The sequence below is a fragment of the Phyllostomus hastatus genome, unplaced genomic scaffold (assembly GCF_019186645.2).
Source record: "Phyllostomus hastatus isolate PE091 unplaced genomic scaffold, TTU_PhHast_1.1 phas_scaffold_55, whole genome shotgun sequence".
In the NCBI taxonomy this organism is placed as follows: Eukaryota; Metazoa; Chordata; class Mammalia; order Chiroptera; family Phyllostomidae; genus Phyllostomus; species Phyllostomus hastatus.
In genome coordinates this window covers 5,770,579-5,782,940 of record NW_025334035.1, presented here as the reverse complement: position 1 = coordinate 5,782,940, position 12,362 = coordinate 5,770,579, and the positions used below count along the sequence as shown (strand labels likewise).

The following is a 12,362-nucleotide window of genomic DNA, read 5'->3' as shown; positions in this document are numbered from 1 at the left end:
ATTTCCTGCCCAGTCAGGCCCAACCTCAATCCTTAGTCATATAAGCCATCACAGCCTATATCCACCATTACAGCCTGTATCCACCATTACAGCTGTATCCACCATCACAGCTGTATCCACCATCACAGCCTGTATCCACCATCACAGCCTGTATCCACCATCACAACCTGTATCCACTGTTACAGCTGTATCCACCATCACAGCCTGTATCCACCATCACAGCCTGTATCCACTGTTACAGCTATACCCACCATCACAGCCTGTATCCACCATCACAGCCTGTATCCACTGTTACAGCTATACCCACCATCACAGCCTGTATCCACCATCACAGCCTGTATCCACTGTTACAGCTGTATCCACCATTATAGCTGTATCCACTATCACAGCCTGTATCTGCCCTTACACAAGCTCTCTTCTCATATCAGGATGCTCCTTCCTCTAATCTTATCTCACAAGAATGCTTCTGCATCCCTTCTTCTCTAAACCCCTCCCCTGGCTCCACATTTTCCTTTCACTGAAGGAACCCATTTGGACTCTAAAGATTTTGTGCACAAAAGGTCGAGTAGAAAAGCAATTTCCCACCTTCTGTGAATCACAGTCCCCTTAGTACATACTAAAAACCCACAACTCATTTTTTTAGCCTTAATTCCACTTATTTGTAAGTTTGACTTTCTGATCACTTTTTCTCTTAAAGTGCAATGGACCTCTGTGTTCAGCGCCTGGGAAAAAAATAAGCAGATGGTGGAGCTGGGTGGTGGCGGTGGTCTGCTCCCTGTGCCCTTGAGGGGTCCACGCTCATTTGGGGCCTTAAAGACCCAGAGAGGTGTAAGGGGCTTGAACTCAGTCTCAGCCTCAGTCCCCATCTAGGAAGCACCTACTGTGTGGCTGACTCAGTGTGTGCCTTCTCATTTATTCATCAAGATGACGTTGGAAGTCGGCTATTACAGCCCCAAGGGCTCTAGCAATTTGCCAAAAGCCTGAGTGTAGAACAGAGGGATGGGGTCTAACCCCAGGGCTCCTGACTCTGTGTCTCATGCTCTTCACTGCCCACGGAGCTGTGCCCTCTTGCCCAGCAAGCTCCCTTGTATCTTCCCTCCCACCTTCCCATGAACCTCGCTCCTCACAGCTCCTGGGCTGATTCCAGTGGACCCACCAGAGGGCAGTTTCACTGGCACTCCCACCCAGAAGTGTGTCTTCCTTCAAAATTCTCCCTTTGCACTGGAGGCCTCAAAAAACTGAAACCAAATTACAACTGTTGTGATCATTCCTTGGACTGAAGTTAAATATAAAACATCACCACCTCAACATCTCGGACACCCATTCTCACGTTGTTTTGTCTGGAACTTTGTACCTGCTGATGTTTCTTGAGAATAGTTCTCAAGATTTTACCTGCTCTTACATTTGTCCAGGGTCTTTGGTCAAAGGCAAAGGAGTTCTAAGCAGTAACTGTTTCTCTCTCCCTCCAGTGAAACAACCAAGAGGCTGAGTTGCTGGGGCAGGTGGGGATGGGGAATCATCCCAAAGCCCTAAATAACAGTCACTTCCTTTCCGCAGGATCAGGGTGGGCTGAGTGGTTCAACTCTCCATCCACACCCCATGGGCTTAAAAACATCTGTTCAATAGCACCTCTTTCCAGCACTATGGCAAGGGTGGTTTTGACATCCTTCCTCTTTACCTGACAAGCCGAAGCTGCTTGAATGCGAGCATCCCCATCTCTCGCCCCCACCTCTTTCTCCTCTGCACCACGGTGCTAATTCTTACCCTCACCACAGCCAATGCCATGGAAACCAGGCCTGGACTCTACCATTTCAAAGAAAAGAGGACTGTTTTATTAGCAGAACATCCAGGCAGAGAAGAATTGCAGGAAGATAAGAGAAGCAGAGAGAAGAAGGAAGGTGTATTCTTGGCAGCTCAGAAGGACATCTTTGGTGAGAGAAGAAGGCTTGAGAAAAGCACTTGATTGGGGCCCATTTCTCTAACTGCTCCCTGGCAGTCCCACCCCAGAGGGACCAGCCTTTGAGGAAACTGTCAGAAATCGGTAAAATGAGACATTACCTTCATGCCACCAAGGTAAGTATGACGGGCAGGGAACGGAGACATTTCCCGGAGAAGAATGAGGCCAGCATACATACCGATCAAAGGTTCCATTACAAAATATGCCTGTGGAGAGAAGAAGGGCTGAATGAACAGCGCCACCAGAGCCTGAGGTCCATGGATGGAGACAGAGGCGGCGGGAGCCCAGAGCCCGCCCTCCCGGCATCAGAAGCTGTAGTAACCTGCACAGGGACCCGCATGGGCATCCAGCTCTGGGGGCAGGTCAAGGACAAGGAACAACATGCGGGGGACAGGAATGCTTAACGCAGCCCTAAGTGCTGTGGCTTTGTCTAGACGATGAGACCTCTGGCAGTCGTCCAGTCAATTATGTCAATGTGCACGTCACGCTGGTTTTGGTTTACTTTACGTGAAATGAGCTCTCACAGAAACTGAGGGTCAGGAGGACACTTGGATGTTCAGCCAGCACCTCATGTTCCATATGAACTAAATAATTGTCAAGCCTTCACTAATTACACCTGGAACACCCTTACTGTGAAATGTGCAAGAGGACCGGTGGTTTTGTCATGTGTACCTGACACAAGCACTACCTGGTCATAGTTCTCCGTCTGAACGCTGCTGATCCATTGATCATTATACAATACTTGGGCCATCTGCAGTGCTTGATGAGGAGAAGCTACAAACATAAGCCCCAGCCTTGTAGGCCTCCCAGAATCAAATGAAAGGGTTTCAGGGTGGATCTCAACTGTCTGTTTCACAGGCCCCTTACTCCTGGGAACCCAGCATCATACCCCACCATCTGCTCCCCGTTAGGCTAGAACTCAGGGTGAAGTGTCATGTTACGGGCATTGGGACCCTACAAACGCAGACCAGCCAGGTGCCAGCTGGCTCTGGCACCTCTCGGACCTGGCTACCAGGTGTCAGCACCCTCTCGTGAGTGGTCCTGAGCTGCTCCAGGCGTGGCTCCAGCTGAAGAGGGCCTGCCACACTGGGGCATCAGAAAGCAGGGTTCCCCGAAGGGGAGGTGGTGATTGCTGCCTGCTGGGCTGAAGGAGTTGTTACAGGGGGAAGGGTGGGCTTGAAGGTGGGCACTGCCTTTAGGTCAGGAAAAGGGACAGAAAGTTTATGGTGTCTCCTCAACCAGGAGAATAAGGTGGGGCCAGCTTTTATCTACAGTCCCCAGTGCCCAGAGGCAAGGAGCTAATGCTTCTTATCTTTTTTTTCTTTGAAAGAAAAAAAAAAGGAATCTTCTATTTCTTAAAAAAAAAAAAGAAATGGAAGAATCTGAACACACCCAATGAGTCAGTATGTGGGCAGGAGAAGCCATGGACTGACCAAACTATTAACATATTTGCTAGAATGCTCTGAACTTAGTGTAGACCTGGGAAAGGGAAATGTTATGACTCAGCTTTAGTCATAGGACCTAGGATGCTGCCCCCTTCACCCCACACACACTCAACAGATTCCCAGGTCAATCTATCACAGTTGCTCAAATTATGTGATTAGGTAATAAATGCTCAGTGACAGATGGCTTTTTATCAAAGATGGCCACAAGTATATGCATCCAATCTCACATGCTCTTTTGTAATGAGAGGTGGGGTGTCTGCCCTTGAACCTGAACTTTGTAACTATATAACCAACAGAACATGGCAGAGGTGACTTCCAAGGCTAGGTCATAAAAGGCAACCTGGCTTCTGGTCATCTTGCTCTTGGAATCCAGCCACCACGCAGTGAGGAAGCCCGGGCCAGACAAAGAGGCCGCGTGGAAGTTCCCCCACCAACATTCACAGCTCAACTCTCACCTGAGAGCCTGCATCAGCCAGCAGATGGGCATGAACAAAACTTGGGATGTTTTCAACCCCCAACCTTTGTATTCCAACTAAACTTCAGACATTGTAGAGCGGAAACAAGCCATCCCCAACATGCGCGGTCTGAATTCCTGACCCACAGAAACCGTGAGAGATCACAAATGATTATTATTAATGATGTAAGCCAGTAAGCTTTGGGACCACTTATTACACAGCCACAAATAACTAATACTTGTGCTTACCAGAAGGTTTTTTGAGTAAGTCTCTCAGGCACTTCTCTTTGTACTGAGCCCACTTTCGAGTTGTCTCCTGAAGGAGAGATCCTGAAATCTGAGCAGAGAAGACTATGGTGACGCCCTAGTCAGCTGCAAGCACCAGAGTGGCCCTGTTATCATCTCATACCATGGTTCTCAAACATTTCAACCACAGGGCCCATAGTGGCTAAACCAAGAAATAGAATTTCTTTGGCATCTTAAGTTCTATTTAAAAGATACATATGAATTTTACATTTACTCCATAATCTAATCCTATTGGTTTTAATACAATGATGAAAGGTTTTTTTCAAAGTCTTCGAATGAGGTGGACATTTCAAGAGGATACAAAATACTCATCCTGAAGTTTCACACCCTACCAGAAGAATAGTTGCATGCTTCTAAGACCATGCGGATATCAAAGAGAGGAGTAGCAAACAAAGAAGTCCTAATTGTGTGAGAGAGGAGGACCAGAGGAATGGCAGGGGCCTGCACCCTGCCACTTAGGGGCCCAAACCTTCCCACCTAGGGACCCCCACCCTCCCACCCAGGTGTCTGCACCACCCTGCCCAGGTGTCTGCACCCTCCTGCCCAAGTGCCTGGAGGTCCCAAATCGAAGACGTTGGGCAGACAGATGCTTGGCTATTGAACTGAGGCTTTGAGATTTTTTTCTTCCTGACATTAACTACTTCATTCCATGGAACCTTAGATATACATAATATAATTTTGGGGTCTTCCAGGTAATTGAGTTATCTAACAACTTCTAATTGAATGTCTGTACCACTTCTTTTGGCTTTAAGAGGGATTTTTTTTTTTTGCACTGACCAGGTGGCTCATTTGGTTGGAGCTTGCAGTTTGATCCCTGCTCAGGACATATATGGAATGCAACCAATGGATATTTCTCTCTCACATAAATGTTTCTCTCTCTCTCTCTTTCTCTGTATCCCCCCCCACTTCCTCTCTCTTTAAAATCAATAAATATATCCCTGGGTGAGGATTACAAAGAAAAGATGGGTGATTTTTCTTCTTCAATTTACTCATTTTTATTGAGCACTTATTGTGTGCCAGGATTCGCATTAGGGAGGAATTGAAGGGGATGAATCTCTGAATACAAGGCCCTAGAAAAGGGCTGGAATTACTGTTCTCATTCTCCCTCATTTTCCTGATAAAGAAACAGAGGCATAGCTGTGGGGTGGGGCCAGGGAAGGGGGCATGGACATGGGAGGGTTTAAATATGTGATCTGGGCTAAGATGAACCACTAATTAGTTGGCTTTGTGCCTTTGTCATGTCTCACCATCGAATGCCAGGTAGATAACCTGAAAGAATGAAGTAGGACAGGTTTAGCAACAGGAAGCCAGGGGAGCCTGTTGTAAATTGGAAGATACTCCACCTAAAAGTATTCAAGCATACATATATACACACACACTACCTTAAACTGAACAAAACAAAACAACAAGGAAAAAATAAATCTGTCAGCTTGACAGGTAGCCAGTTTTTACTTCCTGAGTAATCAGTCCAATTCACCCTTTCTGCCCATCTTGCCCCACCCCCCAGGACTACACCATTCACATTGGGGTCAGTGAGTAGTTCCTTTGCATTTCTTCCAGAGAACCACACAGCCAACTTTTTGAAGGACTGGTATAGTCATCATGAGACTAGAGGGCCCAAAACTCTCTCAATTTTTAGCACATTTGGAGCAAAGCATCCCTCAGCCAAAAGAAATATCAAGTCCCACTAATTAAGTAAGTAAGTCCCCAAAACTTAATAAGTATTTTACATCCCAACAACTTGGCACCTACTGGGTACTGAACAATTTCTCAAACCGAAGATTCAGGTTGGACACAACCACCTTTGTTCCACATTGGTTTTTGTGCAGTACTTTCTTTTCATCACAGCAACTTTAGAAAACCCAATATCACCAAAAGTAGCCCAGCATGATATAATGTTGAAGTCATGAACTGTCTCCAGCTGGTAATCCACACAGCTGTCACAGATGGCTGTTTCCCTTGAAAAATTAAAATATCTGAGAGCACCCCTCTGAATCCCCAGCAGTGCCCTGGAGCATCTTAGCACACCATTTGGGGACTATGGGATTACCCAATAAATAATAATGATGGTGATAATGATGATAAGATTATTGGCATTCATCCCTTGGTTTCAGTTTCCAATGAGTTTTGAATCTCCATTAATAATATATGTCTCTGTGCTATGGCCCAAGAAAGAAAATGAGAGTTTATTAACACATTAGGCTGTTTTACATCCTAATGGGAACCTAACTAACTCTATATTAGACTTATAAATTTAGCAGAGAAGTTGATAAACAGATTGTAAATTTCCATAATCTGCCAAGTCACAAAAGGAAGACCATTTCTTGGATAGAGCGCTATGTGCATTCTTGGGAGCTTCCCTGGGATCTGGCTGAGGAAGAGACAATAAAATCAGTGTCATACATGTGAGCTGTCCCTGAACTGGCATGTCCCTACACCCTGCTCTTTGCCAGGACTAAGGGCCGTGTGCTCAAAAACAGAAGAAAAAAAATACAGACCATAAGCAACACTAACTTTGGTTAGTTTAGGAAGGCAAAACTCAGACTATCTTCCAAGGTATTTGTCCTAAAGACACCAAAAACACAAGAGGCAAATACAAGTTCAGCCACAGCCAGATCCAAACACAGTTATAAAAAAAGGAGGTCCACAAGTGGATGTTTTCTAACTGGAAAAGCCCAGCATGATTCTGATCCTCTTCTTGCTTAGGTAACAGCATCAAGGACTAACTTGATGGAGAAGGGATTCAGGAAAACAGGGAAAAAAGCATTCTGTTGACCTTCTTCAAATAAATCTTCTAATATTATTTGTAATGAAAGGACTATACTTCATTGTAAATAAAATTAAAGTTACAGATAAGCAAAGAGGGAGAGGATAAAAATCAGAAATTATTATCTCTGCACACAAGCATTCTTTTCCTCCTTTTCTTTTTTATTTTAACCAAAAAGGAAATCATATTGTTCTGTAGCCTCTTTTTCGCTAGAAGGTATATTGTGAATATATTTCCATTTCAAGAACTATTCTTCTAAAACACCATTTTAACAGCTATATAATTTTCTAGGGATAAATGTGATATAATTTATTTTTTTAATTTTCTAGCTTTGGAGACTAGTGTTGTTTTAACTATTTGCTAATATAAATGATGCTGTAATGAAAATATTCATAAACATTCAAGCACATCTTTATTAAGAGAAATTCTCTAAACTGGAATTGCTGCATCATAGTGTATGCATTTTTAAAGAAGTTGATAATGTACTGCCAAACTATGCATACTTACCAAAAAAAATTTTATTTATAAATATGTACCTCTTTACAATCCCATCAGCAATGTATGAAAGAACCACTAATTCATTTCTTGAATATACTTAAAAAGTTTTATATTTTCGACTCTCAAACAACTGCTAATTAACTTGAATGAGTTGTGTGGGGGGAGGGAGGGAGGAAGGAGGCCAAAGCCTTATTTCCCTGCTTGAATGTAGAAACAAACCTATTCCTGAGAATTCTCATTAAGTGAATTTTTTGAAGACTTCCTGCCAGAAAACACACCACAATCATTTATAATCCATGCAGGGAAAGTATCTACGAGCAAAATGCACCATGAAAGTCTACACAAAGCCTCATAATATAAACATTTGGAGAACCAGGAGGAGGGCTGTCAGGATTATATCGACAAACTGCAGGACAGACAGAGCCAAGGGCTTCTGAAAACAGACCAAGTGGCAGAGGGGGGCGGGGCCATGCTAACAGGCACATTATTGATTATGCAAGTACCAAAGTGAAGGAGTAAAGGTGTGACTTTGTCCCTGTCTAAGCTGGCCAGAGGCACTGCAGAGCCTGCTGTCTTAACATGTAAATATTCATATGTCAACAGCTTCTAAGGAATGCTAAGGAGGAACACAGTTCTTCAAATATCCTGCAGAGATGTAATGGCTCCCGAGCTGCATGGTCACTGGTGATTATTTAACTCCTGTGAATCTTAATCTCCCCATCTGTGAAATGGGTTCAGTAATAATAAGTTTCTCAGAGGCTCATTGTGGGGTTTAAGCAAAGTGATTTAGGACAAGTATAAAGTTCTGCAGCAGTACTGAGCCCCTAATCAGCCATCAATGCGTAGTTGTGGACAGAAGGCAAACAAAACTAGATAACTAGGTGAATATATTGTTTTAACATGAGACAGAGAACTGAAGCAAGGGTGAGGGCTCTGTGTCAACTTTCCGACAACAGACCCTCCACTGACCAATTAAGTCCTGGGGTAGGAGGCAGGCCAGGACCACCAGCCCTCAAAAATGTTCTGGTCACTAACCAAGAGGAGGCTACCACCCTGCAAGAATTCCATGAAACCATCAATTGGGCTCACATCCACAATCTGCTACAAGGGCTTCAAGGCTGCCTCAGAGAGAATTTGATGCAGAAAATTTAGTCAAGGCTTTCTGCCCTTTTGGTCCTGGGCTAGCACCAGAGAAAGCCTAATAAGGTGACCACATGAGGCCTGGCAGCCCAGCCCTCATCCATGGGGGTGGGAGGGATTAGAATTCCCAGGCTGCAACCAGGGACTAACCCTGCCCATGGATCAAAGGAACGAGAAAACAGGCCGAGAGGCACCTTCCTTACTCAGGTGAATGGAGCTGGGGTCCTTCACATCACAGCCCAGGATAAAAATGGAACCTTGGGAAGGGAAGGAGCTAAGGTTCCAGCTCCTTGGATGAGAGTAAGACAAGCTACCGGAGCGCCCAATGAAAGAGGACGGTTGCACACATCAGAGTACACCCTTGCAGCTCACAAACCTCAGGTCATGGAGCTACATTTACTGATATAGAAAAATGTTCAACCTCCCGAGACTCAGTTTTCTCTCCTGCAAAATGGGGTTCACAGGACTCCCCCCACAGGGCTGCTGGGAACGTGCCATGAAATCATATAAGGAAGGCGCCTGGCATCAGCCCTGATGCATGGTAAGTGTGCAGTAACAATGTTGGCCAGTGTTTTTTATTAGTGAATTTTGTTAGGAAAAAAGCAGATTGCAAGATATATAGTAAGATTCTGTTTGTTACTTTTTAAAATAACTATATATAAATAAATGGTAGAAAAATGTCTGACAGTATGAGCCCCGAAATGTGAGTGAGGATCATCAACTCTGGGTGGTGGCATCACAGTGAGCTCTAGTCTGTATTTACACTTCTTTGGATTTTACACGTTTACTTCTTAAAACAATGAGCATCCTATATTGTTTAATAGGAAGAAAGAAAAAGAAGAAAGAAGGAAGGGAGGGAGGGAGAGAGGGAGGGAGGGAGGGAAGGAGGAAGGAAAGAGAGGAGAAAGGAAAGCAAAAGAAAACAACCAACCATTCAACCTAAATCCTCACACTTGAGACCATGATAAAAGTGGACAGGAGGCCGCATGCAGCAACACTTCCAAGGTTTGCACTGACAGGGGAAAATACTCATAATATAATGTAAAGGGAAAACCAAGATACAAAATGTTTTGTGCATCATTATTTCAGCTGTGTAAAAAGAAAAAAACTGCATAGAAAAAGGATTTGAGGAAAAGATGCCAAAATATTAACAGTAATTACATCCGAATGCCACGATAATGGTTAATCATTGTCTTAATACACCTTTATATTTTCCAAATTGCCTACAAGAGGCCTAAATTTCCTCTATAATCAGAAAATATGTACAACTGATAATAATAACAATAATAGTAATAATAAAAACTGCTCTTACTTGTTTGATGGAAACCAGAAGCAGCAGAGCAAGAAAGGGCCGAGCAGGGGGCTGCAGAGAGCACATCCCGGGGGAGGGGAGAGGACCAGCCCCTGGGCTGCAAGGACCCCAGGCCCTGCCCTGCTCTGCACCGGCCTCGTCTTCCTTGCTGCACTTTCACAAGTGCGGGCACATTTGTCTCACAGTCCAGGATGTACCATAGGCGGTCTCCTCTTGCATTCCTCTTTGTGCAGAGAGGAAATGTTTGCACAAACCCTCTCCACACCACGTCAAGAGCGTCTAGACCAATCTACTGAATCTCCAAAGTTTCTCATTAGCAGTGGCTCAGCCCCCACCCAGCCCCTGCAAAGCCGGGGAGGTTTTTCCCAGACCTTCCCCGAGTCAGCTGTGTTTTCTGGGACATCCTCAGCAGAGGCTGAGGAGAAAAAGCAAGGTGGTGAGTAGGTTCCACCCCTGAGGCCTGGGTCAATCCACAAGACTGGGATGCAACAGTCTTGGGTTCAAGCCTTGGATGAACAGCCAGCAGGGGAGGATGGGCCTCTCGAGCCAGTTCTGAGGTGGGTGTCACCTTAAGGGAGACATTTCTTCTTAAGGCATGAAGATTGTCCAGGCCAGCCTAAGCCCAGCCACCAAGATTGTCCAGGCTTCTCTGGGCCCTGGATGTGCCAAGTCTTCACAAGAAACAGCTGCCCAGCCCCAGAGAGAGCAGCTCCTGACCCACAGTCTGAAGCAAAACCCCAATCGGAGACTTGAGTTCTGTCTACATAATAGCAAAACAACACACTGAAAAGCCAAACATGCACTCCTCTTCATTGCCCACTTGTTCTGAACTTGTCATTCAGCCCACCTGGCAGAGCCTTTTATGGAGTACACAATCCACCACTTACTAACTACCATATTTGTACTTCCTCTTCACAATTCACATTTACGAAAGCTTTGCACCCAACATCCTGTTTCATTCCTCCTCGCAATACCCCTGTGAGGGTGATATTTTTCCACTTGACAGCTGAGAAACTTAGGTTCAGAGAGGTTGGTTTGCTAGTCCAAGGCCACACAGCAAGTAAGTGGCAGAGCCAGGATACTAACCACAGCTGTTTGGTCAGTTGCCTTATCTTATCCTAACCCTCAAGGCAAGTTCCATTTCTCTGGTAGTCTTATCACTGCACCTCCGAAAGGCTCTGCTTGTCCCTTCTCACCCCACCTCTTTGTCTAGCTCCCTGAACCCACTTCCAAGTCTTCCCAGCCTCCCAAACTGGAGAGCCAGGGGAATGTATCCAGACTGGATGAAATGCAGGTCAGCAAGAGATAAAAAGAACATGTACCATTCAAGGTGAACCATAGGAGCGCATCTTGGTTAACTTATCTGAATGAATTCTGAACAGCTGGAGAAAAACAGGGGAGCATCAAACACTTAATAGAAACCCCTGGAAGTCTTAAGAACTCCACTTGGCAAGATTTTAAACCTCATCCATGAATGCTCATAATGAATAAAGACCTCCACAGGAGACTCTTCTAATGATGTGACCTCTGGAATCAATGTGGTCACCTCTTTGGGACAACAGAGAGCAGGGTGACATGACATAGAGGGATGAAAGTGCCTGGGGCTGGGCCCGATCCTTTTCAGTGTAGCTATAAAGTTGTTCTGTGCCTGCACAGTCAAGGCTGTCTTCAGATGCCTGCCTGGTGAGAATATTCAATCTAATCTCTTTTCCTCAAAAACATCCTTTTTTCTGACGGTCAGATGGAGGACACTGAGTGACAAAACATGGTACACCAAATGCACACAGCTCCTAAGTGGCTGATGGTGCAGCTCCTCAGCCTTCCCCAGGCTTAACCCAAATGCCACTGCCCTTTCCTCCTAGCTGCCTAGGCTTGTAGATTCTCACCTCTACCTGGGGTCTGCAGGAGGTGTCTCCCATGTAATCAAGAACCTGTATGTTTCAGATGCCATGTGGAATCTTCTGCTACTCACCTGCCCTCATGGTTTCACGAATGTCCTCTGTCCAAGAAGCAATGTACGTCTCCCTCATGGCACCAGTCCTGGAGAGCCCCCTTTGCAAGGGCTTGAGTGATGGACCAGGGACTCTGCCTGCCAGTTTTTGAGGCTCTGGGATAGTGCTGAATGCTGAACCCATGTGGGGGGCCAGCAGCCTGCCCTGTTCTGCACAGCATGTAGGCCTGAAGCAGGCCACCTGTACCCCGAGCCTCTCAGGCCCCTCGGACAGAAGTCCCTTACTGTGGGGCTGGGCAGAGAACAGGCTATGCAGGTCTTGAGATTCCCCAGATCCAAGGCTGAGGACCCTGCTCAATGCCAAAGGTGAGGGTCGGAGGCTACACCCAGAAACCTACTCAAACTGCCCCTGGCCTTCCATCAAAACCCAACACCCTCCACAACAGCCAGAAGGTGGAAACAAACCAAATGTTTGGATGAACAGAATAAGCTATCTCCACTCAATGGGATATAATTCTACCTTTAAAAAGAA

The 12,362-nt window shown here is 45.5% G+C and overlaps 1 protein-coding gene across 1 annotated transcript in view; it reads right to left on the bottom strand.

Moving 5' to 3' along the window:
• The window catches only part of GLP2R (glucagon like peptide 2 receptor), a 68,433-nt gene extending 58,383 nt beyond the window's left edge, over positions 1-10,050 (bottom strand). Inside the window, exons 1-3 of the mRNA XM_045824412.1 lie at positions 9,880-10,050; positions 4,106-4,193; positions 2,059-2,163 (exon numbers count right to left, since the gene is read on the bottom strand). Of these exons, the coding sequence (XP_045680368.1) occupies positions 2,059-2,163; positions 4,106-4,193; positions 9,880-9,945 (259 nt within the window). The 5' untranslated portion in view covers positions 9,946-10,050. The remainder of the gene's footprint in view (positions 1-2,058; positions 2,164-4,105; positions 4,194-9,879) is intronic.
• Positions 10,051-12,362: the final 2,312 nt, after the last annotated feature.